The sequence below is a fragment of the Vulpes lagopus genome, chromosome 7 (assembly GCF_018345385.1).
Source record: "Vulpes lagopus strain Blue_001 chromosome 7, ASM1834538v1, whole genome shotgun sequence".
In the NCBI taxonomy this organism is placed as follows: Eukaryota; Metazoa; Chordata; class Mammalia; order Carnivora; family Canidae; genus Vulpes; species Vulpes lagopus.
Window position 1 is genome coordinate 12,784,722 of NC_054830.1, and position 27,376 is coordinate 12,812,097.

A 27,376-nucleotide genomic window follows, 5' to 3' on the forward strand; every position below is an offset into this window, starting at 1 on the left:
GTTCCAGAGAACTGGGGCAATCGGGAGGCCGTGGGTATTTGGGGGTCTTTATGGGGACTTGGTGCCGGTGAGAGGCCCCTAAGGGCTCTTCAGGGATTCTGGTAGGTCCCTAATGGGTCCATAGTGGTGACTCAGTGGTCTTTGGGGGCTGTCAAGATACTTTGGATTTTTTAGAGCTTTCTCGGAGGGCGAGGGATGAGGGGGCTTCTTGGGGGATCTGTAAGGGACTTTTAGGGTTTCTGAAGGGTGTTTGTCTCCTCAGGGCCATTTACTGGTTTCTCTGTGGCCAGCGCGCTCTTTGAGAGTTTGGGATCTGTGCAAGATTTGGGGGGCTCAGGATTTGTGTGTGGGGGTGCTATGTACTCCGATTGCTTGGGGATCTCTAGAGACTGTGATTTCTCAGGAGGGAATGCAGGTATCCTTGGAGGAAGATCTTTAGGGTGTTGCCTAGGGGCTTCCTTGAAGAAGCTGTTGGGGGTCCTCCTGGCATGAAATAGGTGTTACTGGGGATTCCCATTGGAGCAAATCTTAGTAACAAACCCCACATAGGAATGGCTGAGCACCTGCTGTGGGTTTGCCTGGCTGATCCTCTCAGGGGAGATGCAGGATGCAGGAACTCACCTATTGTAAGGGTAAAGAAACAGGCTCTGTGAGCAGCAGGGATGGTGTGGAGCTGGGGAAAGTTCCACTGCCAGTTGGCTGGTTCTGAACCTTCTAGAGCTCATCCTTTTCTCTCCATGCCTTGACCCCTGCCTCTGCCCTTGGTCTTTCTGATATGCAGATTTGACCATGCACTCTGTTCACACACCCTCCACAACCCCCGTCCTCTGCAGGAGGAAGACTCAACCTCCAGCTGAACACTAGGGGCTGTGACCTATGCTGGGATCTGCCCACTTGCCACTCCCCACCTCCGTAGGTTCACCTGACCCTCATATCAACTTGCCTTGTCAGACTCAGGATGTTCCTTCTGTCTGGAACATACTGGACCTCCTTTTGTCTGCTGATGCCTTATGATGTTGCCTCCCTCAGGGGACCCTTTGCTGAATTTTCCTACTCAGCACCCTCCCATGGTTCCTTGTTGCCCCTTAGAATTTAGACCACACGAGGTTCCCGACCACGTTCCCAATCTCTTCTCCTTTCTTTTGCCACTCTTCCACCTACACTGGCCTTTTTGCTGTTCCTAAACATGCTCAGCTCTAGGTAGCATGCCCAGCCCTAGGGACTTTGGGCAGCAAGTATGCTGCTCCCTCTGCCTGGATTACTCTTTCTTTGCTCTTCATTTTCATCATGCCATGGCTTGAATGTCACCCCAGAGAGCCCTCTCCTGACACCGCGTCCCTGTATGTCCTCTCACCTTGTTGCTCTTTGGCAGAATGGCCCAACATTTACAGAATACTCCCTCTATGCCAGGCAGCAGGCTAAACATGGCTTCTTTAAGCCCTCCCAACAACCCTGTGATGTGGGTACTCTCTTGTCCCCATCTTACCAATGAGCAAACTAAGGTATAGCATAGTTTGGTCACTTGCCCAGGGTCACAAAGCAGGTAAGTAGTAGGGACAAGATTTGAACCCAGGGGGTGTGGCTCCAAAGCTTGATTTGTAACCACTAGCAGCATTTGTCATTTGTAATTATTTAAGTCTCTTTCCCTCTGTTAGGCTGTGGGCCCTTTGGGGGCACAGTGGAGGCTGTGTTGGTCTTCATAGCCCTGGCCTCCACGAAGGGTGGCACATGGCAGGAACACGGGATATGTTTGTTGGCTGGCAGGCATTCCCTAGCTTCCTTGGGTTTGCCCAGGCCCCAGCTCTGCCTCATTGAGCTGGGGGATGGGGCGGGAACTAGGACTACTCCAACTTCCTGACAGAGGGCTCAACACACTTTTCTATAGGAGGCAGCCTTGAAGATGGCCCAACTTCCTGGTCTTCACACTCATATGATCCCCTCTGTTTTGAATGTGTGCTGGATGTAGTGACTCACTTCCAATGAATAGAATAGAGCAAAAGGAGTGGGAGATTGTATCTAAGATTAGTAATAAAAAAGACCCGTGAACTTGGGAGTGGATTCTCTCCCAGTGAAACCTTGAAATGACCACAACCCCGGTCAACACATTGATTGCAGCTGCACAAGACACCCCCAGCCAGAACCACACAGCTAAGCCACTCCTGCTTTCCTAACCCTCAGAAACTGCGAGATAATAAATGTATCTAGCTGGTAACTTTGGAGGTAATTTGTTACACAGCAATAGCTAACTAATGCAGCTTATAGAGCCCTCTCCGTGGACCAGGCTTTGTAGCATTCTACAGTCTTGTGAAGAAGGAATGCCACCAGCGTTATTTTACAGGCTGATGAACCAAAGCACAGAGATGAGGTCATTTACCAAGGATTGCACAGCCAAGGACGGCTGAGGGCACTGCATTCTATGTTCTGAGCCGCTGTGCTGTGCTGGGGGTGGTGGTGGGGGCTGCATTTAAGCCCATGGTTCAGAAAATATTAAAGCACTCGCCTACAGTTCCCCACCTCATTCCGTCTCCTCTATTTGTGGCATGAAATTTGATCACATTTATTTATCCTTGTTGGTTTCTTTCTGCCATGGTGCTCTGAAGCTCAGCGTGAAAACATGAGGGGGCAGAAGGAATAGAAGGATGAGAAAAGGTCTCAGGAAGGGCCCAGAGGCAGACAGTGGCTTCTTTGTCCCAGGGCGGGGGTGGCTTGGGTTGCTGCCAGATGGGGCAGCCCAGGCATGTGGCTGGAGCTGAGCACTGGAGTCCACTGCCTGCCCACGTGGGTGTACTCCAGAGAAAATGGGGGCAAGGGCAGGATGGGACAGGCCTTGTGAGCTGGGCCCCATCATGAATGCTCTTGTAACCTGATCATGATAAGCTACAATCTCAGTTCCTGTTTTTGCTATGTCTTCTATGGATGGGGGGGCCTCTGTGTAAGGGGGCTGCTTCCTGTTGTTCCCAGCCTTGCTGATGGTCCTTTCCCCACTGCTATAAAAATAACACCAGCTCACGGGGTTCTTGGGGTGCTCTGTCAAGTTTACTCATGGGAAGCTCTTAGAAGAGAGCTATGTCCATAGTAGGTACTCGGATGAGTTGGTGCTGATTGCCATCAGCTGGTGGTGGGGGCCTTGGTGGCTGGACGGTTGGGAGCTGGAGGGCCGGAGCCAGCGTGTCTAGCTGTGGACCCCAGCCCTGCCACTTGCTGGCCCAAGGAGCATTACCCTCTGAGTCCCAGTTCCTTCATCTGTGAAAATAGTCCTTACGTAGTCCTTCCTTTTCAAGAAGCATGAATTGAATATCTCCTGTGTACAACATGGGCACTTGGCTCACCACATGGTACATGGTGACTATTAATGCTTTGTGGCAAGCCTGAGGAGGAGCAGAGGGACCCTGCTGGGGGCCTGGTTCTGGGCTGTTCTGCCCTGACTTGCTGTGTGACCTTGGGCATGTTAATTCACCCCTCTGAGCACCAACCTCTTTCTGTCACCTGTCACATGGGAATCTTAGGGCCCTACTTTGGAGGGTGGCCATGTTAGCTCAGTGCCTGGCACATAGTAGGTGCTCAGGAAATGCCATAGCTGGTCATCGTAGCTACTCTATTTACTACTGAATGGATCCGATATCAGAATCTGACCACGGAGGTAGATGTGTAGACAGCTATCTTTTAATATTTTGTTTTTACTTTTTTTGTGGAATAATCAGCATATACCACGTGGTACAAAATTCAAATGTTACAGAGAGGTTTACAGTGAATGTCATCTTCTTTGCTGCTCCCAGCCCTGCAGTTTCCTTCCTCAGAGGCCTCTTCGATGTCTTTCCCAAGATAATAGTTACAGGAATATGCACAGACCTTCCTATTCTCCATGCCTACAGATGGCTGCACATTCTCCATCATATTTCTCACCTGGTACTTTCTGTCCATTTTTATATATTACTTTTACTAAAGTCATACAAGCTTTGAGACGAAAGACTCAAGTCTCCTACCTCTAGTGGCAGCTACATGCTCCTTTCACCCACACCCACATTTTTCCTTGTCTACCTGGAATCACTCTTACCTCTTGTCTGAATCTTTTGGACTTTAACTCCCTATCTCTAAATGGTTTATGGGACAATACCTGAATTTTTTCAGTTGGGAACTTGATTTGTCATCTCCTTCCATGGAAAAAGAGGATGTGGCATCTTTCTACCCTCCTTGCCCTAACTCTCTTCCTATCCCTCTACATTGCCTGTATGCCCTCCTTCCAACAGACACGTTTTCCCATACCTTCATTGTCCCAGTATTATTATAGTTGATTGTCATTATTTGCAATAATTTTGTTCTATAAAAGAACAAAAGTAGGACACCTGGGTGGCTCAGTGGTTTGGGGCCTGCCTTCAGCCTGGGGCGTGATCCTGGAGTCCTGGGATCGAGTCCTGCGTTGGGCTCCCTGCATGGAGCCTGCTTCTCCCTCTGCTTGTGTCTCTGCCTCTCTCTCTCTCTCTCTCTCTCTCTCTCTCTCTCTTTCTCTCTCTCTCCTCTCTCTCTCTGTGTGTCTCTCATGAATAGATGAATGAAATCTTTAAAAAAGTAAAGAACAAAAGTATACTGCAAACATTGAATTAACAAATACCGAGTCATCATTCCCAGAGAAAATACAGGGTTAGGTTGTTGCAAACCTCTGGTTACAACATTTTTATCAAGCAAGCAATACATAATCTTGTTTTATGTTTGTTCTACTTAAAGACACTTTATTTTATATATATTCTGCTTTTTTTTTTTAAAGATAAGTTCTGTGCTTGGTGTGGGGCTTGACCTCATGATCCCGAGATTTAGAGTTACATTCTCTACTGACTGAACCAGCCAAGCACGCCTATATTCTTTTGAAAAAATACATAGATTCTTGACTCATTACCAGTGAACTCATGGCCAACAGCATTATAACTCATGCCTGAACAAAACTTCCTAAGTAAGGCACATTTCAGCCTTCTTGTATTTGGGACTACTAGATAGCTTTATACCCAGGGGCCATTTTAAACAGCAAAATCACCAGCAGAAAGGACAATAATGCAAAAAATGTGGCACTAAATAGATTACCAAGAGGATGCTTGTTTACAATATGAGCTGAAACAAGAAGACAGAGTGTTGCCTTAGTTTGACCTAACCTGGGAATGTGCACATTGATAATGCAATTTTTTTTGCCACTCTATGTGTGTCCTCCAATGGTTGTGAAAGTAAGGTGAATGTTGATTCGGGGGTTACAAATAAATTTTAGTGAGCAGGCAAATTTGTAGTGAAGAAATCTGTGAATAATAAGGATTGACTATTATCAGTTATCATAATTTGGTCAGGTCACATGTCAGTATTTAAATTGTTTTGATGCTAACAGTATTCTCAGTTCAGCCATCTAGTATACTATGACCATTTTTTATTTCATTAACAACCTTTATGTATTTTATTTGGGATTATTGATTGCCTTTATATTTATTAGTTTTCTTGGTATTTATCTTTACTTTAAGCCCAAACAACAGTTGTCTCTTTCTTCTCTCATGACTTCTGTAGCATTAGATTGGATTTCAGTTTCACCTTTTTGGAGAAGTCTCTCTTTTAGCCTTCAAATTGTCCAGGGTAGGCTAGTTGCCCTCTGCACCTGGTGCATAACCATAACTCCAGGCCTGATCATAGCCACCTTCCTGAGGATTGGCATTACTTCTGTCTTGGGTTAGACACTCTGTTTCATGGATCCCTGGTGGTTTTCTTCTTTGGTTTACTCTTTTGATTTGTTGCAGCACACCCTTATTGGCTTTTGGAGAAATTGTGATGAGAAATTAATTTTTTGAGACCCTTCATGTATGAAAACATTTTTATTTCCACCCTCACACTTGACTGATGGTGTGGGTATAGACGTCTAGATTGGAAATTATTTTCCTTCAAAATTGAAGACATTTCTTCTCACATGGATTATTGTTGAGAAGTCTGAAACTCTCCTAATTCCTGATCTGTTTTTTTCTTTCTGGAAGCTTGTTGGATCTTTTTAAGATGGTGGGCTACTTCCATCCATTGTATGGATTGTTAGTTGGTTTCAGGTCAATGAAATTTTCTTGAATGTATTGATTTACTTACCTTTATGTCCTTTGTTCTTCTTAGAACTCCTGTTTTTCAATACCTAGAACAGTGCTTGGCTTAATAACTATTTGTTGAATAAATGTAGAGTTGGATTTTCTGGACTGGTTCTCTAATTTCCTTTTTTTTTTCTTTTCCATCTCTACCTTTTTATCCTACTTTCTACGATATTTCTTCAAATATACCATCTAACTTTTCTATTCATGCTTGACTTATGCCCTCACATTTGAAATTTCTTTTTAAAAATATTTATTTATTTATTCATGAGAGACACACAGAGAGAGAAGCAGAGACATAGGCAGAGGGAGAAGCAGGCTCCGCACAGGAAGCCCGATGTGGGACTCGATCCCGGGTCTCCAGGATCACACCCCGGGCTGCAGGCGGCGCTAAACCGCTGCGCCACTGGGGCTGCCCCCTTTACGTTTCTTTTAAGGACACTTGTCATTGGATTAAGGGCCCACCCTATTCCAATATGACCTCTTCAAGATCTTCAATTGTATCTGCAAAGACCCTTTCCCCGCATTATGGCTACTTTTACAAATTCTGGGGGCCAGGAGTTAGACCACCATTCATCCCATTGTGCAGGGAGTGGGGCCCGGCCCAGGGTGGACCCAGGAGACCAGAGCGAGCTGACTACAGCACTGGTTCCATGGTGTGATAGTGGGGGCCAGGCTGGGCTGCTGAGATGGTCAGATTTGGGCTAGTCTGCATCGGAGAAAGTCATTTGTGCTACCCACCCCCCGAGGACCCCTGTCTGGGCTTGGGGGATGCCATGGTCAATGTGACAGGCTGTGAAGGTGGCAGGTACTTTTCCTGTCCTGTGGAGCCCATGGCCTAGTGAGGGAGAAGAATAACCGAGAAGGCAATGAGGAAATAAAACATCAGGAAAAGTGACGAGAAGGATCGAACATGTTGGGGTAAGCTAGTGGCTACTTCAGCCAGGCGGGTGAGTGCAGAGCCCTCCTGCACAATTAGACAGGTGAGAGGAGCCAGCCTTGCAAAGACGTGGGGAGAGAGAGAGTTGCAGACTGAGGGAAGAGCAGGTGCAAAGCCTGGAGGCAGGATCCTGCTGGGCAGAGTAACAACGGGCCCCTCTTCTTCAACCCTTCTTCTTGGCCGGGCACTTAACACACTTGACAGGTATTAGGCTGAGAATTGCGTTGTTTGGGTCGCTGCTCTGGGCCCTACTTCTGTTTGTAAATAGGGCAATGGCAGGACCTACGCTGTACTGAGCTGGAGGACACCGTGGAGGTCATTAGGCTCAGGCTCTGGCATTCCAAGTAAGGAAACAGGCCTATATAGAGAGGGCCGGGTCTGCCTGGGCCCCAGACTGGTGGGCAGTGGAGTAGGATTGGAACTAAGGCCGTGAACTCCAGGCCACCTTTCCCATCTGGGCTGTGCTGGGGCTCGGAGCTTCTGGGCCGATACTTGAGGAAGCAGTCCTGCCTCCTCCTTGACCCTTACCCCTGAGGGCTTCCTGGGCTGGCCCCTGCTCTTATAACTTGCTTGTTCCTCTCTCTTCCTTGCAGTGTAGATATGAATGAAGTTGCTGGGTAGATAAAGTGCTAATTTACTTCTGATTCCTTACTGACAGGTGCTTCTTTCCGTGGGGAAAGGATAGCAACAGAGTTTATTGAGACTATAGGACAGGCTAGGTCCCATCTTCAGAGATCTACATCTACCTCTTTTATCCCTACCACGACCTAGGAGGTGTAGGATCTTATCGTCCCCATTTACCATGAGGCCCAGAGAGGGACGCACCTGCCTATGGCCACTGTATGAGTGTCCTGGGGCTGCCGTAACAAATGACCACAAACTTGGTGGCTTAGAGACACCTGGGTGGCTCAGTGGTTGTGCGTCTGCCTTTGGCTCAGGTCATGATCCCGGGGTCCTGGGATTGAGTCTCGCATCAGGCTTCCGGCAGAGAGCCTGCTTCTCCCCCTGCCTATGTCTCTGCCTCTCTCTGTGTCTCCCATGAATAAATAAATAAAATGTTAAAAAAAACCTTGGTGGCTTAAAACCACAGGAATTTGTCTTCTCAAAAGTTCTAGTGACCAGAAGCCTGCAATCGAGGTGTTGGCAGGGCATGCTCCCTTGAGTGGCTGTAGGAGGAAATCCTCTCTTGCCTCTTCCAGCTTCTGAGGCCTCCTAGTGTCGCAAGGTTTGTGGCTCCAGTCTCCTCCCCTGTGTTTCTGTCTTCTCTCTTCTTTTTTTTTCCAATTTAAATTCAATTAGCCAACATATGGTACATCATTAGTTTCAGATGTAGTGTTCAACAGTTCATCAGTTGCGTATCACACCCAGTGCTCATCACATCACATGTCTTCCTTAATGCCCATCACCCAGCTACCCCATTCCCCCAGCCCTGTGTTCTCTCTTCTTAAGAAGACACCTGTCGTTAGATTTAGATCCTGCTGGGGGAATCAGGATGACCTCATCTCAAACTTACTCTAGTTATATCTATAAAGATACTATTTCCTTTTTTAAAAAAAAGATTTTGTTTATTTATTTGAGAGTGAGAGAGAGAGCATGAGATAGGGAGAGTCAGAGAAGAAGCAGACTCCCTGCTGAGCAGAGAGCCTGATGTGGGGCTCAATCCCAGGACCCTGGGATCATGTCCTGAGTCAAAGGCAGATACTCAACCATCTGAGCCACTTGGGTGCCCCAAAGACCCTCCTTCCAATTGAGGTCACAGTCTGAGGTTTTGGATGGACATGAATTTTCAGGGATGCTCTTCAACAACTACAGTTGTGTGCAGGCAGAGGAGGCAGGGCTGCATTTGAGTCTGGACATCAGCATGGTCCTTACATTCCAGACCCTGTGGTTAGTGCCGGTACTGTATCCCTGGACACAACAGACAGACAGACTGCATGCTTGCTCTCATAGAAATTGACAAAAAGGGATCCCTGGGTGGCGCAGCAGTTTGGTGCCTGCCTTTGGCCCAGGGCGCGATCCTGGAAACCCAGGATCGAATCCCACATCGGGCTCCCGGTGCATGGAGCCTGCCTCTCCCTCTGCTTGTGTCTCTGCCTCTCTCTCTCTCTCTCTCTGTGACTATCATAAATAAATAAAAATTAAAAAAAAATTGACAAAAAAATCCAGGAAACCAATAAAGGGATATGGTAGTTTTAGATTGTGACGATCACTCTGAAGGAATAAAACAGGCTGGGAGTGTATCAGTTACCCATCAGTTCCGTGGCTGTGTAACAAATTACCCCAGAGCCCAGGGGCTTAAAACAATGCTCAGTGTGATTTCCTGTGGCTTCTGTGGGTCAGGAATTCAGATGTCACCATCTTACCTGCTCTGCCACGTCTGGGGCCTCAGCTGGAAGACTCAAAATCTGAGGCCAGAATCCCCTGAAGTTTTGTTCACTCTCACGTGTCACTAGAACACCTACAAGTGGCCTCTCCATGTGGCCTGGGCTTCCTTGCAATCCAGTGCTGGGTTCCCAGGGCCACTGTCCCCAGAGAGTGTGAGAACATCTGCAGGCCTGGAGGAAGGGGTGCCATCTTTGTGCCCCAGTCTCAGAAGTCACACAGCATCACTACTGCTGTGTTCTCTTCCTTAGGCGTGAGTCCATAAGTGGGAAGCCTTCCCAAGGGTGGGGAAATGGGACCTGCCTTTTTTTAAATTTAATTTTTTAAAAAAGATTTTATTTATTTATTCATGAGAGACACACACAGAGAGAGAGGCAGAGACACAGGCAGAGGGAGAAGCAGGCTCCATGCAGGGAGCCCGATGTGGGACTTGATCCCGGGTCTCCAGGATCATGCCCTGGGCTGAAGGCAGTACTAAACGGCTGAGTCACCTGGGCTGCCCAAATTTTATTTATTTTATTTTTTTATATTTTATTTTATTATTTTATTTATCCACGAGAGACACAGAGAGATGCAGAGAGAGAGGCAGAGACACAAGCAGAGGATGTGAAGGAACCTTGATGAGAGGTCTGGGCAGAATATTCCAGGAGTGGGAACCACATGGGCAAAGGCCCTGGGGCAGGAACTTTTGCTGTGCTGAAAATCAGAGAAGGAGGTGAGACCAAGCTAGAGGAATAGAGTGATGAAGTGGGTAGACAGATGGGGGTGGGGCAGGCGGGGCCTCACAGGCCCTTTGTGGAAGGTTAAAACATTTCGGTGGGGAGGGTGTCAGGTGGCTCAGTTGGTTAAGCATCTGACTCCTCTTTTCAGCTCAGGTCATATCTCGGGGTCATGAGATCCAGCCTCACTGCAGGCTCCGTGCTGAGCGTGGAGCCTGCTTAAGATTATTTCTCTCCCTCTCCTCTTCCTCTCTTTCCCCAAAATAAAAAATAAATAAAAGATTTTATTATGGTAGATTTTGTGCCTACCGAAGTGGAGGGAATAGTGTAATGAGCCCATAGGCCCATCCTCCAGCATCCATAACCTTCACATGCTCTTCCTCCACTGTCTGAGTCCCACTGGTGCATCCTTTCACCTTTAGTTTTCTAGAATCTGTCTCTGGAAGGCAAGGACTCTCCCTTTTTAACCTTGCTGCAAGATAGTCTCTGTGAATTATCTTGTTCGGTTTTCTTGTAGTAAATAAAGCACTTATAAAATTTCCATTAGTGGGACGCCTGGTGGCTCAGTGGTTGAGCATCTGCCTTTGGCTCAGGTTGTGATCCCAGGGTCCTGGGATCGAGTCCTGCATTGGGCTCCCCACAGGGAGCCTGCTTCTCCCTCTGCTTGTGTCTCTGCCTCCTTCTCTATGTTTCTCATGAATAAATACATCAACTCTTTTTTAAAAATTCATGTTAGTGACATGGAACACATTCTGTTACATAACCACCACTTCTGTCTGGTTCCAGAACATTTCCATCACCCTAAAAGGAAACCCCGTTCCCATGAGCAGTCATTCCCCCTTCCCCCAGTCCCTAGCAACCACCAATGTGCTCTGTTCTCATGGGTTGTTTTTGAGGTATCATTTACATATAATAAAATAACCCATTCTAGGTTATTTTATTACCTAGATTGGTTATTTGATTACCAAAACATTGTGGGTTTTGACCAAGGTCCACACCCAAGTAATCACCACCATCAAGATACAGAACATTCCTATTGCCCCACAAGACTCCTGCCCCTTTGCCATCATATCCCCGCCACCCACCCTGCCTCCGACCTGGCCCCAGCCCCCTGCCCCCACTGATCTGCTTCTCCCAGCTGATCAGCTTCGCCTGTGCAAAGTGGGTGCTCGCTGTCAGGGGCGTTAGTGAAGGACTGGTCACCAGGGAGGGGTGGGACGTGGGGCTCCAGGTTTAGGGGCTTGAATATAGTTGTTCAGCCTCTACTTACTGAGCACCTACTATGTGCCAGGCTCCTGTCAGGAGCAGGTGTCACATCCCCTGGTCACTGCAAACAGGGGCTTCTAGGAGCAGAGCTCTCTGGTTAACGAGGTTCATTTCTTTTTCTTTTTTTAAAATATTTTATTTGGGCAGCCCAGGTGGCTCAGCAGTTTAGCACCTGCCTTCAGCCCAGGGCCTGATCCTGTAGACCCGGGATCGAGTCCCATGTCGGGCTCCCTGCGTGGAGCCTGCTTCTCCCTCTGCCTATGTCTCTGCCTCTGTCTTTCTCTCTCTCTCTCTCTGTGTTTCTCATGAATAATAACTTAAATCTTTTTAAAAATTTTAAAAATAAAAAAATAAAAGATTTTATTTATTTATTCGTGACATACAGAGAGGCAGAGACATAGGCGGAGGGAGAAGCAGGCTCCCTATGGGGAGTCCGGGATCATAACCTGAGCCGAAGGCAGACACTCAACCACTGAGCCATCCAGGTGCCCCAGCAGGGTTTGTTTCTGGGAGGTTGTCAACTACCCTGAGAGTAACAGGGCAGGCATCCAGAGGGAGTTGGTGGGCAGCAACCTGCCCAAGACTCTTTGTTTATGCTCCTCAAAGCTGTCCCCATGCCTGCCCTGAGACCTTGCTCATGTGTGGCTGCCCCTCCTCTCACCAGAGATCTGGCTAGCCGCAAAGATGTGACTGCTAGTTTTGGGCTGTGGGGTTCAGGCCTGGCCTGGGAGCTCCAGAGGCCTCTCTCCCTCCCTCCAACACTGTCCTATGGGATTATCTGTGGCAGGCTCGCTGCGCTTCAGGAGAATGGGGCCTTCATCTATCTCCACTGCTGCCTCTCCAGGGCCTAGAACAAGGTAGACATGAGTCCCTGTCATTCACAGCAGGGAGAGATAGCCCAGGGGCAAGATGGTAAATCAGAAAGTTGCATATGAAATTTGACAGTGTAAGTGCTGTGTTGAAACAAAAAAAACAAAAACCAAACAAACCAGGGACCAGAGAAGGGAGGGGGCGGTGGTACATTAATAGATGGGTATCCTGAAACGGCCACCTGAGAGGGTGGCATTTGAGCCCAGACCTGATGGAAGTGGGGGAGGAGCCATGTGGATGTTGGCAGAAGAGTGGTCCCAGGCAGAGGGCACAACCTGTGCAAAGGCCCTGAGGTAGGAGCTTGCTGGGTGTGTTCAAGGAACAGCAAGAAGACCCTGTGGTGGGAGTTAGTGAGCAAGGGGGAGGTGGCAGGGGGAGCAGGATGGAAAGTGAGGTGGAGTGGGAGAAAGTTGGAGGGGGAGAAAGGTCATGTCCAGGTCACCACTGGGTCTTGCCTATCATGGGCCTGGCACACAGTAGGTGCTCATCATTTGGCAGGAAGTGGAAAAAGTCTGCCACTGTGCTGGCTGCTACTTCTAGGGATGGAGGGCACACTGAGGTCCAGATTTGGGGATATGAGCACAGTCCGGTCTGTTTATCCAGCACCTAGTATGTGCCTGGGTTCTCAGCCAGTGCAGGTGTGACTTCTCCTGGGTGCTCACAATCCAGGGATGGTGGGGAACAGACCCCTTACCAAGCGGCTCTGCACAGGGGCTTTGATGGAATATAGGGGATAAGGAGAGCTCCCAAGGTGGACAAGAAAGCATTTCCTGCCCCAGTCTGGCCCCACGAGGGTGACTGTATGCCTTGATGGAGGAGCAGTGGGCACAGGACAGGGGCCGAGCCCTGGAAGTCTTCCTGGAGGAGGTGATAAGGACACCAGGTTAGGGTGGGTGCAGCATGAGGAATCCAGGCTGAAGGTGGTGGTGAGATCCATGGGAGGCTCTGGACGTCCTAGGAGAGAGAAACAAGGACAGGACTGCACTCTGGCTCCCTCGGGGTCACTGAGCTAGCTGGTGGAGAAGGACTGAGTGACTCTGATTTGTATGGCATGGCATGGCCAGCTTTGACAATCTAGGTACTTCTGAGTTGGTTGGTAAATAGCCCTCTCTATGCCCTTGGTACCCCAAGAGACCCAGCAACCAAAAGGTCCTTGTTGAATGTTTGGCATCCTTGGGGGCGCAGAGACCTCTTCCTCCGCTTTCTCCAGATGGAGATGCTGAGGCTCAGAGCAGTCTTCTGGAGGCCAGGCAGGGCACCCAGTGACACCATCCCCTCCATCGCCCCTCCCAGTGGCCTCTTGGTGCTGATCCGCGTCCGTCTGGAGCTGCGGCACCACCAGCGCGCCCGCCACACCATCCCGCGGATCTTCCAGGTGGTGGCACAGCAGCAGCCTGACCGCCTGGCGCTGGTGGATGCGGGCAGCGACGTGTGTTGGACCTTCGCGCAGCTGGATGCCTACTCCAACGCTGTGGCCAACCTCTTCTGCCAGCTGGGCTTCACACCAGGTGACGTGGTGGCCATCTTCCTGGAGGGCCGGCCGGAGTTCGTGGGGCTGTGGCTGGGCCTGGCCAAGGTGGGCGTGGAAGCCGCGCTGCTCAATGTTAACCTGCGGCGGGAGCCCCTGGCCTTCTGCCTGGGCACCTCTGGTGCCAAGGCCCTCATCTTCGGAGGGGAGCTGGCGGCAGGTGAGGCTGGATGCAGGGATCGCCTTGAGCGGGAGCCCGGGGCTTTCCGGGCGGGGGAGATGGTGCGGTGCACCCCAGGCCTTGGGAGGGGCCCTGACTATCCTTGACCGTGACATGCGTTTTGGGCCGCAGCGGTGGCCGAGGTGAGCGGACAGCTGGGGAAGAGCCTGCTCAAGTTCTGTTCTGGAGAGTTGGGGCCCGAGGGCATCTTGCCAGACACCCAGCTCCTGGACCCGTTGCTGAAGGAGGCCTCCACAGCGCCCCTGGCACAGCCCCCAGACAAGGGCATGGATGGTGAGGCTAGGGTGGGACGCCCTTCTTCTGCCGACGCCCACCCTGTCCCCCGCCCACCCACCGAGTCCTCGGTCTCAACACGTGCATCTCCTGCAGATCGACTCTTCTACATCTATACATCGGGGACCACGGGGCTGCCCAAGGCTGCCATTGTAGTGCACAGCAGGTAAGGGACCCCGGCATTACTCCAGCTTTGGGGAGTGACTCCAGGTTGTCTTCCAGGGTGGGGAAGGCCCCTTCCCTCTGCTCTTGCTGGGAATCTTAGGGACATTTCTATCTTAATCGGATAAAACCCATGGCCCATCCCGGGACAGCACTGCTCTTGCCCCTGCCCCTAATGGCCCTGCCTCCCTCAGGGGCCACAGGAGGGTTTAAAATCTTAAATCAGACCTCCCCTGTGCCAGACTTGCTTGTACCTGCCTTGGCCCTTGGAGAAAAATCCAGACTCGTGTTGTGCAACCCCTGACAATCCTCTGCTGTCCTCTTCTTCCTCTTCCCGCCTCGCTCATGTCCTTTCAGTCCCTTATACTTCCTTAGATGGGCCATGGTCCTTCTGGCCTCAGGGCCTTTGCACATGCTGTGCCCACCACCTGGATGCTCTTCCCCAGCTCACCTCCATGGCTCCTTCTCACCAGGTCTCAGCTCATATGTCACCCCCCTCTCCCTCTGCCATTGCCCCACAGCATCCCCTAATCCCTCGGGCTGTGTCACCTTCAGCCCCTCTCTGTTTCTCTGCTCTCTGGTATTCCTCATGGCCCCTAGCACCATCAACAATTGTTAGCTGCAAGTTCCTCTCCTGCACCTCGGTGAGCTGGCCTGGCTCTGCCTGGGTCCCTGCTGTGTCCCCCTCCCTGCACTGCCTCCCCCACTCCCACACCCTGGAGGATGTTAGTCCCAGCCCCTGCACTCCGCGCCTCCCGCAGGTACTACCGCATCGCAGCCTTCGGCCACCACGCCTACAGCATGCAGGTGGCAGACGTGCTCTATGACTGCCTACCCCTGTACCACACGGCAGGTACCGCGGGCAGGTGGGGGCGGGGTGGGGGCGAGGGACTGGGGACCCCTCACCGAGCCCACCCTCTGCAGGGAACATCATGGGCGTGGGGCAGTGTCTTATCTACGGACTGACGGTGGTCCTCCGCAAGAAGTTCTCAGCCAGCCGCTTCTGGGATGACTGCGTCAAGTACAACTGCACGGTCAGGCCCCGTCCCTCCTGCGCCGCCCCGCCTTCCAGCTGCTGGGCCACCACTGTGGCACAGCCACTCTCCCAGCCCCCTTCCAGACCCCCCCCCAGAATGGCTGCTTTGGAGGGGAACAGGAGGGTAGCCGGGGTTTCCTGAGCACGAGCTCTGTGCCTAGCCCCAGACTAAACCTTCCACCTGTAAACTCAGTGGATCCTTACGACTACGTGGGAGTGGGCATAAGGCATCACGAAGACCATTTTGCAGGTGGGGAAACTGAGGCCTGTCCTGCAACTGGGATTGGTCCCAGGCTGCCTGAGTTCTCTAAGGAATACACCCTGTGCCCCAGGAGTCTTCCCTGCTGGTGGCTGCAGTAAATCAGGAAATAAAACCAGTGGGTACAGCCACCACCCTGGGCTGGCTAGGGCCACAAGGTGTGGGGCTTCCAGAGGCGTAAGCATGAGTAGAGGTGGAGGACATCCACAGTCCTGGATCAGGGAGAGAAGGGGGCTGGGACCCATCCTTTCCTCTCTTCTCCCCTCCACAGTGAAAGGAAACCAGGCTGAGGATTTCAGGGCCCTGTTGCGGGTAGGAATACAGGTGCCAGCACCTTCTTCCAGGAAGAAGGGGTGAGGAGAGGAGAAAATGGGGTGTGGCCAGGGACTGGCAAATTGGCAGGTGACCACCTCACCTTGGACAGATGGGGCCTAGAGAGATCAGACCGGCTGCCCAGGTCACACAGCTGGGCAGGGTGGAGGCTCTGGGCTGGCATCCTGGGGACCCTTTGGGGCAACGACTGTGATCTGCTCACTTTTGAGGATTTTCCATTTTGCTTGCGGGGAGTTTTTGGGGTACATTGTTAAATCAAGTCTTGAAAGGCAAAGCAGTCTGTTTTTGTATGAACTTGATAATTGAGAGTTGTGAATGTACGTATTCCCTACTTTCTGAAAGCTCCAGTTGCATTGCTTCACTTTGGGGAAAGACCTACATCAATACCTGAGTTCACTAAACCAAAAGAAATGCGAAGAAGATTTTTCTTTTTTTCGAAAACACCCATTCCAGTACTAATGTAGATCTTTCCTAAAAGTGAAGTGGTGTATTTCAGACTTTTGGAAAGCAAGGGATATGCTTTGCTTTATGCCATTTCAACCTGTGAAAGCTTTCCTAGGAACACTCTGCTTTGGGGGTAGTGGGCAAAGCCTACTCACGAACATGGACAGAAAGTATAGGCCAGGCATCTGTCACTGGCCCCAGGGGCCTTCGAACACCCCATCCTGCCCCTGGCCAGCCCCACCCACTTTCCTCCTTCTGCATCATCACGAAGCAAGCCCCAGAGAGCAGTGTGTTTCCATCATAGATGTTTGAGGAAAACCTCTGAAAGATGAGAACTATTTTGTTTTTGAGGCAAAATTCGTATAAAATAAACCATTTTTAAAGTGGACAGCTCAGTAGTGTTTAGTATATATATGCACAGTGCTGCGTAACCATCACCTCTAATTCCAGAACATTTCCCATCCGCAGATGGGAAAACCCATCTGCATTAGCGCTCACCCCTCATCCCTGTCCCCTATCCCCCAGCCCCTGGGCAACCCCTCATCTACCGTTTCTCTCTATGGGTTTGGGTTTGCCTATTTCAGATGTTTCTTGTAAATGGGAATCACACTGTGTAGCCTTTTGTGTCTGGTAAGGATGGTTTTTAAAACAAAAGAATGGAAAGCAGAGTCTTTCATATAGCCACATTCACAACAAGCAGCATTATTCACAATGGCGAAAAAGTGGCAGCAAGCCAGTGTCCATCAGCAAGTGGATAGACAAGCACCATGTGGTGTATTCATATGATGGAATATTATTTAGCCTTAAAGAGGAAGGAATTCTTGCACATTCTGCAACATGGATAGACTTTGAGGACATCGTGCTGAGTGAAAGAAGCTGGTCACCAAAAGACAAGTGCTGTATGATTCCACTTTGATGAGGGGCTTAGAGTCGACACAGTCAGTCATAAAGAAGGAGGATGGCAAACACCTGGGGCTGGGGGAGGGGGGCGGGGAGTCAGCGGTTAGTGGGGACAGAATCTCAGTTCTACAAGATGAAAGGCGTTCTGATGGATGGTGGTGGCTGCAGAACAGTGTGAGTGTCCTTAAACTACTGAACCAAAAAATCTTTAAAAAGGGGGGGGGGTACCTGGGTGGCTCAGTGGTTGAACGTCTGCCTTTGGCTCAAGTCATGATCCTGGGGTCCTGGGATCGAGTCCTGCATTGGGTTCCCAACAGGGAGCCTGCTTCTCCCTCTGCCTATGTCTCTGCCTCTCTCTCTCTCTCTGTCTCTCATGAATAAATAAATAAAATCTTAAAAAAGTATAGTACTGAACGGTACACTTAAAAGTGCTTAAGATGGTAAATTTTATGTTCTGTACACGTGAACACAACAACAAAAAAAGGGAAAAAAAATCCTAAAACCCTATAAGCTCAGCACCATCATCACAGCTAAAAAGTGACAGTGAGCTCTCAGCATCATCAGAAATCCAGGCAGCGGCTCAACCCCTGTGTCTCACTGTGTCAAAATTTGGTTTTCCCCATTTCTATAATTTGAAAAAAAAAAATTCCTTTTTAGATAAGACCCATACATTTTGACCAGTCGATGTGTCTCATGAGAATCCCTTCATCTGTAGGAGCCCCTTGTCTCTCCTTTTTTTCCATTTTGTAAGGCATTTACTGAAGGGTTGTGTGTCCTGTAGTATTTTCCCTGTCTGGATGTTGCTGGGGTGTCCCTTAACATGTTCCTCTGTCCCTGGTATTTCCTGTCCATTGAGAGTTGTTGGATCCAGCACAGCATTTTCCAACCATAATGCTAAGGATATTTGGGGCTGGATCATTCTTTGGGGTGCGGGTGGGCATTCTGTGCACTGTAGGATATTCAGCAGCACTCGTGACCCGAATCATTAGATGCCAGTATCACCTCCCCTACCTCTCCCGTTGTGACCATTAGAGATGTTTCCAGGTATTGCCAGGTGTTGCGGGGGGCGGGGGGACAGAGTTAAGAACCCCTGGTCTAGATATTTGATCGCCTTCAAGTTCAGCTTTTTTTTTTTTTTCTGGGAGGTTCATGGTGTCTGATGGTCCCTCTCTTTGTCCTTGACGTGCCGCTCTATTGGACACTGTTCTTGTCTCCAGACCCTTGATAGTGTTGTCTTTTCTTCTTTTTATTCTTTCTTTCTTTCTTTCTTTCTTTCTTTCTTTCTTTCTTTCTTTCTTTCTTTCTTTTTTCTTTCTTTCTTTCTTTTTCTTTCTTCTTTCTTTCTTCTTTCTTTCTTTCTTTCTTTCTTTCTTTCTTTCTTTCTTTCTTTCTTTCTTCTCTCTCCTTTCTTTTTCTTCCTTTCTCTTTCTTTCAGATTTTATTTATTTGAGAGAGAGAAATAGAGCATGAGCAGGGGAGAGGGAGAAGCAAGCTCCCCTCTGAACAGGGAGCCTGATGTGGAGCTCCATCCCAGGACTCCAAGATCACAACCTGCACGGAAGGCGGACACTTAACCAACTGAGCCACCCAGGTGCCCTCTGTTCTGTTTCTAGGAAGGGGAGTTTCTGTGTCAAGTGAAGGTACCCAGTAGACACTGAGGGGCTCTTTAAGGAATAGAAGACAGAATCCTCAAAGGTCAAAGTTAAACAAGGATGTCGATAAAACAAGCACATGCATTTGGGTTCAGAAATCCCATCCCCTGGCTGTTGGATGGGGAAACTGAGTGGCTGCTGCTATATCGGGAGCAGACCCAAACCACAAGGGAGGCAATAGCGGCTGTTTAGAACCCGCTTTCTTAGCTACATAGCAACAGACAGGCAGGAAACAGGTGACTGGACCCCTCCCCATCCCTGGGGGACTGAGTAAGTGGAGTCTTTATCTTTCCATACCCACCGGGGTGTGGTACTTGGTGTACAAGGTACACCTGACATGGGAGTTGTAGTAGGGTCCCTGGATGATGACCTGCTCCCAGTTTTTTCTTTTATTCATCCAATCTTTTTAAAAATTTTAAATTCAATTAATTAACATATAGTGTATGATTCGTTTCAGAGGCAGAGTTCAGTGATTTATCAGTCACACCCAGTGCTCATTATATCACGTGCCCTCCTTAATGTCCATCATCCATTTACCCCACTCCCACCTCCCTTTTTTTTTTAAAGGAAAGATTTTATTTGCAAGAGAGAGAGCAAGTGAGCACATGGGTGCACAAGCAATGAGGACAGCCAGAGGGAGAAGCAGACTCCCTGCTGAGCAGGGAGCCTGATGTGGGGCTCAATCCCAGGACCCTGGGATCATGACCTGAGCCAAAGGCAGATGCTTAACGGACTGAGCTTAACGGACTGAGCCAGGTGCCCCCCACTTCCATTTTCTATCCTGTTGCCACGCTGTGGTCTGGAGGTCTTGGCATAGGGCATCTGGTGTCTGCCTCTCTGAACTGACCCGAGTTGCCTTCCCTTCAGCCCCTCGGTTCTGTCTGAGGGTCCAGGCCAGAGGTGAAGATCAATTGTTTGCTCTAAGTGCATGGACACAGCCTCAGAGCCATGAGGAGGGGGTCATTGTCCCCTCTGCTCATTGTCCCCTCAATCGTGGCTGGCTTGTTCCTCCCCTGGCCTAGACAAGACAGCTGAGAGCTGCTCAGGGCATGGCTGGGACTACCTTGTGATGGTTTCGAGGGCACTTGGGCAGGACTTTGTGTCATTTGGCAGGAGCCAAAACCCTAACCTAAACCCTGGCTTCCCGAAGAAGGGGATTTATTAGCTCATGGACCTGAGGAGGCCATATGGGGATAGCTTCAGGCACAGCCTGATCCAGGAGGGCCTCTGTCTCTCTCCATTTTTTTTTTTTTTTAAGATTTTATTTATTCATGAGCGATGCAGAGAGAGAGAGAGAGGCAGAGATACAGGCAGAGGGAGAAGCAGGCTCCATGAAGGGAGCCCCATGCGGGACTCAATCCTGGGACTCCAGGATCATGCCCTGGACCGAAGGCAGGTGCTAAACCGCTGAGCCATCCAGGGATCCCCTCTCTCTCCATTTCTTGTGTTTCTCCTTCCTCAGTGCGCAGCTTCCTTCCCAGCCCTGCTTCTCCGGGAAGGTTCCAAGCAGCTTCAGGAGAGAAAGAGCCTCTCTCCTCCTCCCAATTTATCAGAAGTCCCGGGGCTGATTCTCATTGGCCTAACTCTGATCAGGTGGTCTTCCTTGAACCAATTAGTAGCTGGTGATGGACTGGGGTGATTGGCTGGGCCTATTCTACCTTTCTCTGGAGATGGGGTGGGCTGGGCCACAGGCAAAGCACAGACCTGAACTTAGGGGCCAACTGACAAGAGTGAGCACCACTTTGCCCCACCCTGGGCTTGCCTCCTGGTCAGCAGCTGATGATCTTGGGCAGGCTCTTTCCCTCTGTGAATCTCAGTGCCTTCATGTCCAACGTGGAGTGTGGGGAGAATTATATGGGTGAGCTCTGTGATTGGCGAATAGAATACTTAGCACAATTGTTTAATCATCAGAGATTTAGCAAGCACTGTCCAGGGAATGCCTCTCTGTGGCAGTGGATCTTTGACCCAAAAGTGGAAGGCCCATCTCCATCTGGGAGAAGAACCCTCCAGGCAGAGGGCACAGCATGTGCAAAGGCCCTGAGGAGGCAGTGAGGGCGGTGGAGCCAGAGGGAATTAGCCACTGGCAGAAATTTGGACTTTATCCTGTGTGTGAAGGGAAGCTGCTAGCACTTTGAAGCCCTGATGCTCAATTTAGCAGTTAATCCCGAGCATGTAACTGTTTCATTCATGGGGAGCCAGGCTGCCCAGAGTCAAATCAACCTCCGCCACTTATCAGGTTTGGTCCAGTCACTTAACAGTTTGTGACTCTCAGTAAAATGAGGTTGGGGGGTTGTGTAATCATTCCGAAGTCAACCCAGAGATGAGGACTGGAAGGCACCTGGAGTCAGCGAAGGAGCTCAGCAGAGGGGCCCCGAGGAGCAGGTGACCCTGCGGGCACCTGGGGCTCCGGGAGGCAGCGTGGAGACGCACCCCGAGCGAGGTGGGGCTCTGGGGGGGCAGCGTCCACCGGCTCTGGATTGAGGGCTGCCCTGTGGGGTGTCAGCGATGCGGGCCGCCTGCCTGCACTGCCTGCGGCGCACGCGGGGGTCCCTGAAGCGGCGAGGGGTTGGGGGGACCCAGAGGGCCGCAGAGGGGGCGCGCGGGACGCTGAGGGCTTCCCCTCGCCCGGCCCCTAGCGAGGATTCAGCAAGGGGGAGGCCTAACTGCCCCCCGCACCCCCCGAGGTTCTCTTAGCGGCCCCCCAAGGCCGATCTGTTCCCGGAGCGCCCAGGCTGGGGGGGCGACGCCCCTCGGGCCCCTCGCGGCCGCCCACCGCTCGCTTCCCCGCCTCTCCGCCAGGTGGTCCAGTACATCGGGGAGATCTGCCGCTACCTGCTGAAGCAGCCGGTGCGCGAGGCCGAGGGGCGGCACCGCGTGCGCCTGGCGGTGGGCAACGGGCTGCGGCCCGCCATCTGGGAGGAGTTCACCGAGCGCTTCGGCGTGCGCCAGATCGGCGAGTTCTACGGCGCCACCGAGTGCAACTGCAGCATCGCCAACATGGACGGCAAGGTGGGCGGCCACCCGCGCCTCCCCGGCCCTGCCTTCCACGGGGGGGGGGGGGGGGGGGCGCAGCTCCGTTAGCCCGGGACTGGGCCCTGAGGCCGAGTCCCCGGCGCTGCTGTGTACCGTGGGCGAGGGCTTGGCCTTTCTGAGCCTCAGTTCCCACCCGCGGGGGTGGCAGGGGAGAGCAGGGCTCTGGGGCATCCAGGGCCAGGGTTGGCTGCTCACCCCCTCCTGCTGGGTGAGTCACCTGGACTCCTTGGGCTTCGGTTTTGTCCTCTGTAAACGAGGATGACAGCTCATTGGGTTTGTTTGAATCACCCAACAGATCATGAGCACAGCACAGCACCCCCAGGTAGCAGGCTGCCTGCGGATGCTTTTATGATTAGCAATCACTGTCTCCGTTCGCTGAGTAGGACCCATCTCTCTCTCTTTCTCTCTTTTTAAAGATTTTACTTATTTATTCATGAGAGACACACGCAGAGAGGCAGAGACATAGGCAGAGGGAAAAGCAGGCTCTCCACAGGGGAGCCCAGTGTGGGACTCGATCCCAGGACCCTGGCATCACACCACTAGTCACAGGCAGACCTCAACCACTGAGTCACCCAGGTGCTCCTCTCTTATCAAGTCTTACCAAATCAGGCACAGATCAGGAGAATAGTAATAAAGCAAGTGCCTGGGGGCAGTGAGTCTTTTGTCTCTGTCTCAGTTTTGGGGCCCCAGTACCTGAGAATAAGGCACTGCCCCGTGCAAATCTGTTGAACAGACAGCCCCAGAAGGTACTCTGGCCGGCCACAGAAATTGCTGTAGCAAACATACCCAACAGCATACAGCAGCACAAACTCCATGAGACAGACATTTCTACGTATAGGACTGAGCCAGGCAAGGTGACATGCAGCAGGTAGCAGGCTCCAGGGTCACTCTAGGCGTTTACTTCCTGCCAGCATAGAGGGCTTTATGGACGAGGAAGTGGTGACCAGTCAGCAGGTTTCCTTGTATGATTTCGAAGGGGGCTGGGAAGGTGGAAGGAGGGGGCATGGGTCCTGGGAAGGAGGCACGGCCCTTAATACCCTCTTTTTCAGATCACCCGAGGTCACAGAGTTCAGGAAACATGCAGGTGCTCATTTCAGGCCCTGGGGCAGGAGAGGCAAGGTGTCAGTGGGGAGGACAGTGTGCCACCCTGGGGCTCCTCAACGACTCAGCTTACTCCATCCCAGGTTGGCTCCTGTGGCTTTAACAGCCGTATCTTGCCCCACGTGTACCCCATCCGGCTGGTGAAGGTCAATGAGGACACCATGGAACTACTCCGGGATGCCCAGGGCCTCTGTATCCCGTGCCAGGCTGGTGAGCCAGGCCCTGCCCAGTCCCCTGGGGAACTGGGGCCCCCCACCCCCTGCCCACCCAGCGCAGCCTGAGGGTGGCCTCCTCCCCAGGGGAGCCCGGCCTCCTTGTGGGCCAGATCAACCAGCAGGACCCACTGCGTCGTTTCGATGGCTACATCAGCGAGAGTGCCACCAGCAAGAAGATTGCTCACAGTGTCTTCCGCAAGGGCGACAGTGCCTACATCTCAGGTGCGAAGACCCTGGGAGGGCTGGCTGTGGGGATGGTGGGCCACCATCTCATTCCACCTTCTCCCCTCTGCCAGGTGACGTGCTGGTGATGGATGAGCTGGGCTACATGTACTTCAGGGACCGCAGCGGGGACACCTTCCGCTGGCGTGGGGAAAATGTCTCCACTACAGAGGTGGAGGGCGTGCTGAGCCGCCTGCTGGGCCAGACAGACGTGGCTGTGTATGGGGTGGCTGTGCCAGGCAAGCTGGGGTTGTGGGGATGGGTGGCCCTAGGGTATGGCAGCCCCAGAGGAGCTCAACCTGCACAAGCTTGGAGGTACAGGAGCCCTTGCACAGTGCTCAACCTGGGTAACTGCACATGGCAGCCTGAATGGGAGCACTGGATCTGGAATCACCCTTCATGCATGATAATCAACCTTAGTTTCTTTAATCCAGAAAATGGGATCATGAAAGCAACTGTCTCAGGGTTGTGGAGAGTGCAGCAAGCACTCAATAAAATGGTTACTGCTTTAGCAAATGTTACTTCAGATGGAGGGGACTGGAGATCAGAGGCCAGGAGCTTCTGTTTGAGGGTGTATCCAGTCCTGTGGTGGGACAAAAGGTGGGGTGTTCTCAGCCAAACCTCTGTCCCTAGGAGTGGAGGGCAAAGCAGGCATGGCGGCCATCGCGGACCCCCACGGCCAGCTGAGCCCCAATGCGCTGTACCAAGAGCTGCAGAAGGTGCTCGCACCCTATGCCCGGCCCATCTTCCTCCGCCTCCTGCCCCAAGTGGACACCACAGGTGTGGCCTCCCGCCTCTCTGTCCGTCCATCTGTCTGTCGGTTCAGCAACTATCTGCTTATTTATCCCAGTTCAGGCCCCCGTGCCAAGTCTGATTACAGTGGCTTGTGGCCAGCTCATCCAGGGCCCTTTTTTATTTGCATCATTATGTATTCCCATTCCTCCATCCCAGCCCCACTAGGTGTTCTGCAGTGTTTGGTGCATTTCTTCCATTTCCTGCCTTTTTCTGATGACTAGGAAATTTGAGCCAATCATCTGCTGCTACCTGTGAGGTTCCCGCTCCTGTAAATCACCTGTTTGTGTCTTTTGCCCATCTTTGTATAGTCTTGTTCTCTTTTCCTTTTTGATTTATGGGAGTTTCTCCCAATATTTCTGATATTAATTCCTTAGCGATTTCAGACATCAGGAATCTTCTCTTTGGGAGTCTGTTAATCTTGTTTATGGGTCTTTGGGAGTCTGTTAATCTTCTTTTTTGAAAAGAAGTCCTTAATTTTTTTTTTAAAGATTTTATTTATTTATTTATTCATGAGAGAGAGAGAGAGAGGCAGAGACACAAGCAGAGGGAGAAGCAGGCTCCATGCAGGGAGCCCGATGCGGGACTTGATCCCGGGACCCCTGGATCACGCCCTGAGCCAATGGCAGGCGCTAACCGCGGAGCTACCCAAGGATCCCCAAGTCCTTAATTTTGATACAAAGTTACCCTTTAAAGAAAAAAATCTTATGGTTTGTGCTTTTGAAGTTTTCTTTAAAATGAGAAACCTTCCTAATTCTAAAGCACACAGGTGTCCTGCCTTGGTTTTTTCCTACTCCCCCTTCCCTTTAGCCTTATCTTACATGAAGGGTTTCTTTAATTGTCCACTGCAAGGAATGCAAAGTGTTTCTTTTTTTTTTTTTTTTTAAGATTTTAGTTATTTATTCATGAGAGACACACAGAGAGGCAGAGACATAGGCAGAGGAAGAAGCAGGCTCCCTGTGGGGACCCCGATGCAGGACTTGATCCCAGAACCCAGGATCATGCCCTGAACCAAAGGCAGACGCTCAACCACTGAGCCACCCAGGCGTCCTGCAAACTGTTTCTTAAAGGACCAGATAGTAAATATTTTCAGTTTTTTGGGCCATGCTGTCTCTGTCCCAACAACTTACCTCTGCCTCTGTTGTGCAAAAGCTGCCATAGATGGTGTGTACACAAGTGAGTGTAGCTTCATGCCAATAAAACTTGTTTATAAAACAGATTATGGGCCAAATTTGGCCCTTAGCTACAAGCGGCTGATCCTTGACCTACAATGTGACAGACTCAGCCCTGCCTTGGTCTTGTGGGCAGTGGACACGTGCCCAGGCAGGGAGTACATAGTGTATGGGTCTGTGATGGGGTAATGGTCAGGGAGGGCTCCCTGGAGGAGGAGGCATGACGTCAGGATCTGAAGGACAAGGGAGAATCAGGCAGGCACAATGGGGAAGAATGTTTCCAGCCAAGGGGATGGCCTCTGCCAAAGCCTGGAGGTGGAGGACAGGATGGTGAGTTTGGGGTTCCTAGAAACTCCCCCTGCTGAGTACCATCATCCCTGCCCCAACAGGCACCTTCAAGATCCAGAAGACTCGACTGCAGCATGAGGGTTTTGACCCACGCCAGACCTCGGACCGGCTCTTCTTCCTGGACCTGAAGCAGGGCCACTACCTGCCCCTGGACCAGAGTGTCTACACCCGCATCTGCTCGGGTGCCTTTGCCCTCTGACACCACTCTTCTGCCTGCTAGAGACTCCCAGCCAGGCCCTGCCAGTAAGCCAGGCTTGAGCCAGACAGCCCTGCCCGGGGAGGGGCTGGCCCAGATGCACCAGGTGGGGCCTTCCTGGTGCCAGACAACTGGACCCCAGCAGGAGCCTATGGCTCTGCTACCTTTCGCGCTCTTCTTTCTTCCTATGGGCTCTCTCCTGCCTGAATTCCGGCTCCTGGGTTTGTGTGTGTGTCTCTCCTCCCTGCTTCTCAGCCTCCCCTGGGCCCCATCTGCCCTCACCTCTTCTGTCTTTCTCCTCTGCTGCTCTCTCCTGGGATCTGCAGGTGTGCAGGGCCAGTTGCCCATGGGGCCTCGGTGGGTCATCCTTGCTGGGTCATGGACCCAGAGTGGAGCCTCCCGGCCTCTCTCTCTGCTGTGCCTTAAGGAGCCTCAGTCCAGACCTCCCCAGGCTGCTGGGCTCCAGGGCATCATAGCCCCATAGGAGCTCCGGTGACCCTCCATCCTCCCTCCTGAAGGAGGAGCCTCGGGTGGTCTGCCCCGCCCACCTGGGTGTAAGAGGGCATCATGAAGAGACCTCCCTGCCAGCCAAAATCTCCCAGGCTGAGCCAGTTGCCTTTTGCACTTAACCATCTTTGGTGGGTCTCCCACACCCTGTCTGCCCTTCCTGAAGCCCAGAAGCTTCCAGAATCGACTGTTACCACTTGGACATTGCCTCTGCCCAGATGTCTCCTTTTAGGCGCCTCATGAAGCCCTGGCTATAGGAGCCTTGAAGACTGGATTCGGTGGCTGTTCGGCTTACCTTTTAGACGCTCACCCTGGCAGAGGCCTCTTGGGTGTCCCCATCTGGCATGGCTGCTGGTAGGACCCATAGGAGTGGCAGCTGTGGTGTAGGGGGAGGTCTCCTGCTTAGGGGGTGGTGTCCGAGATGGACTTCTGGGCCCTGGGGGGGGTCCCAGCCCGTTGAATAGCCACACTGGCCTGTTGGTGACAGTTCAGACACTGTGTTGGTGGTGACCTCCTGGACAACCAGCCAGGATGGCTCAGACCTCCCCATCGGCCTTGCTGGTGGCACATCCTGGACTCCTGGTGTTAGGACTGGCCGCCCAGACTGTCCGTCCCTCCCTCCTGCTGCAGCGGCATCCAGCCCCTCAAACACTGAGGCCAGGGCTGTCGCACAGGGGCCTTTACACGCACCAAGGTTTTGTTTCCTAGTTGAATTCAAGAAATAAACCCGTAGTGTGTCCCATGCCTAAA

The 27,376-nt window shown here is 51.5% G+C and overlaps 1 protein-coding gene across 1 annotated transcript in view; it reads left to right on the forward strand.

Annotated features, from left to right (window-relative positions):
• Window positions 1-27,376, forward strand: part of SLC27A1 (solute carrier family 27 member 1) — a 29,542-nt gene extending 2,166 nt beyond the window's left edge. Inside the window, exons 3-13 of the mRNA XM_041762038.1 lie at window positions 13,566-13,960; window positions 14,093-14,254; window positions 14,351-14,420; window positions 15,178-15,269; window positions 15,341-15,450; window positions 21,840-22,049; window positions 23,258-23,384; window positions 23,474-23,611; window positions 23,686-23,850; window positions 24,245-24,391; window positions 25,965-27,376. Coding sequence (XP_041617972.1) covers window positions 13,566-13,960; window positions 14,093-14,254; window positions 14,351-14,420; window positions 15,178-15,269; window positions 15,341-15,450; window positions 21,840-22,049; window positions 23,258-23,384; window positions 23,474-23,611; window positions 23,686-23,850; window positions 24,245-24,391; window positions 25,965-26,122 — 1,774 coding nt within the window. The 3' untranslated portion in view covers window positions 26,123-27,376. The remainder of the gene's footprint in view (window positions 1-13,565; window positions 13,961-14,092; window positions 14,255-14,350; window positions 14,421-15,177; window positions 15,270-15,340; window positions 15,451-21,839; window positions 22,050-23,257; window positions 23,385-23,473; window positions 23,612-23,685; window positions 23,851-24,244; window positions 24,392-25,964) is intronic.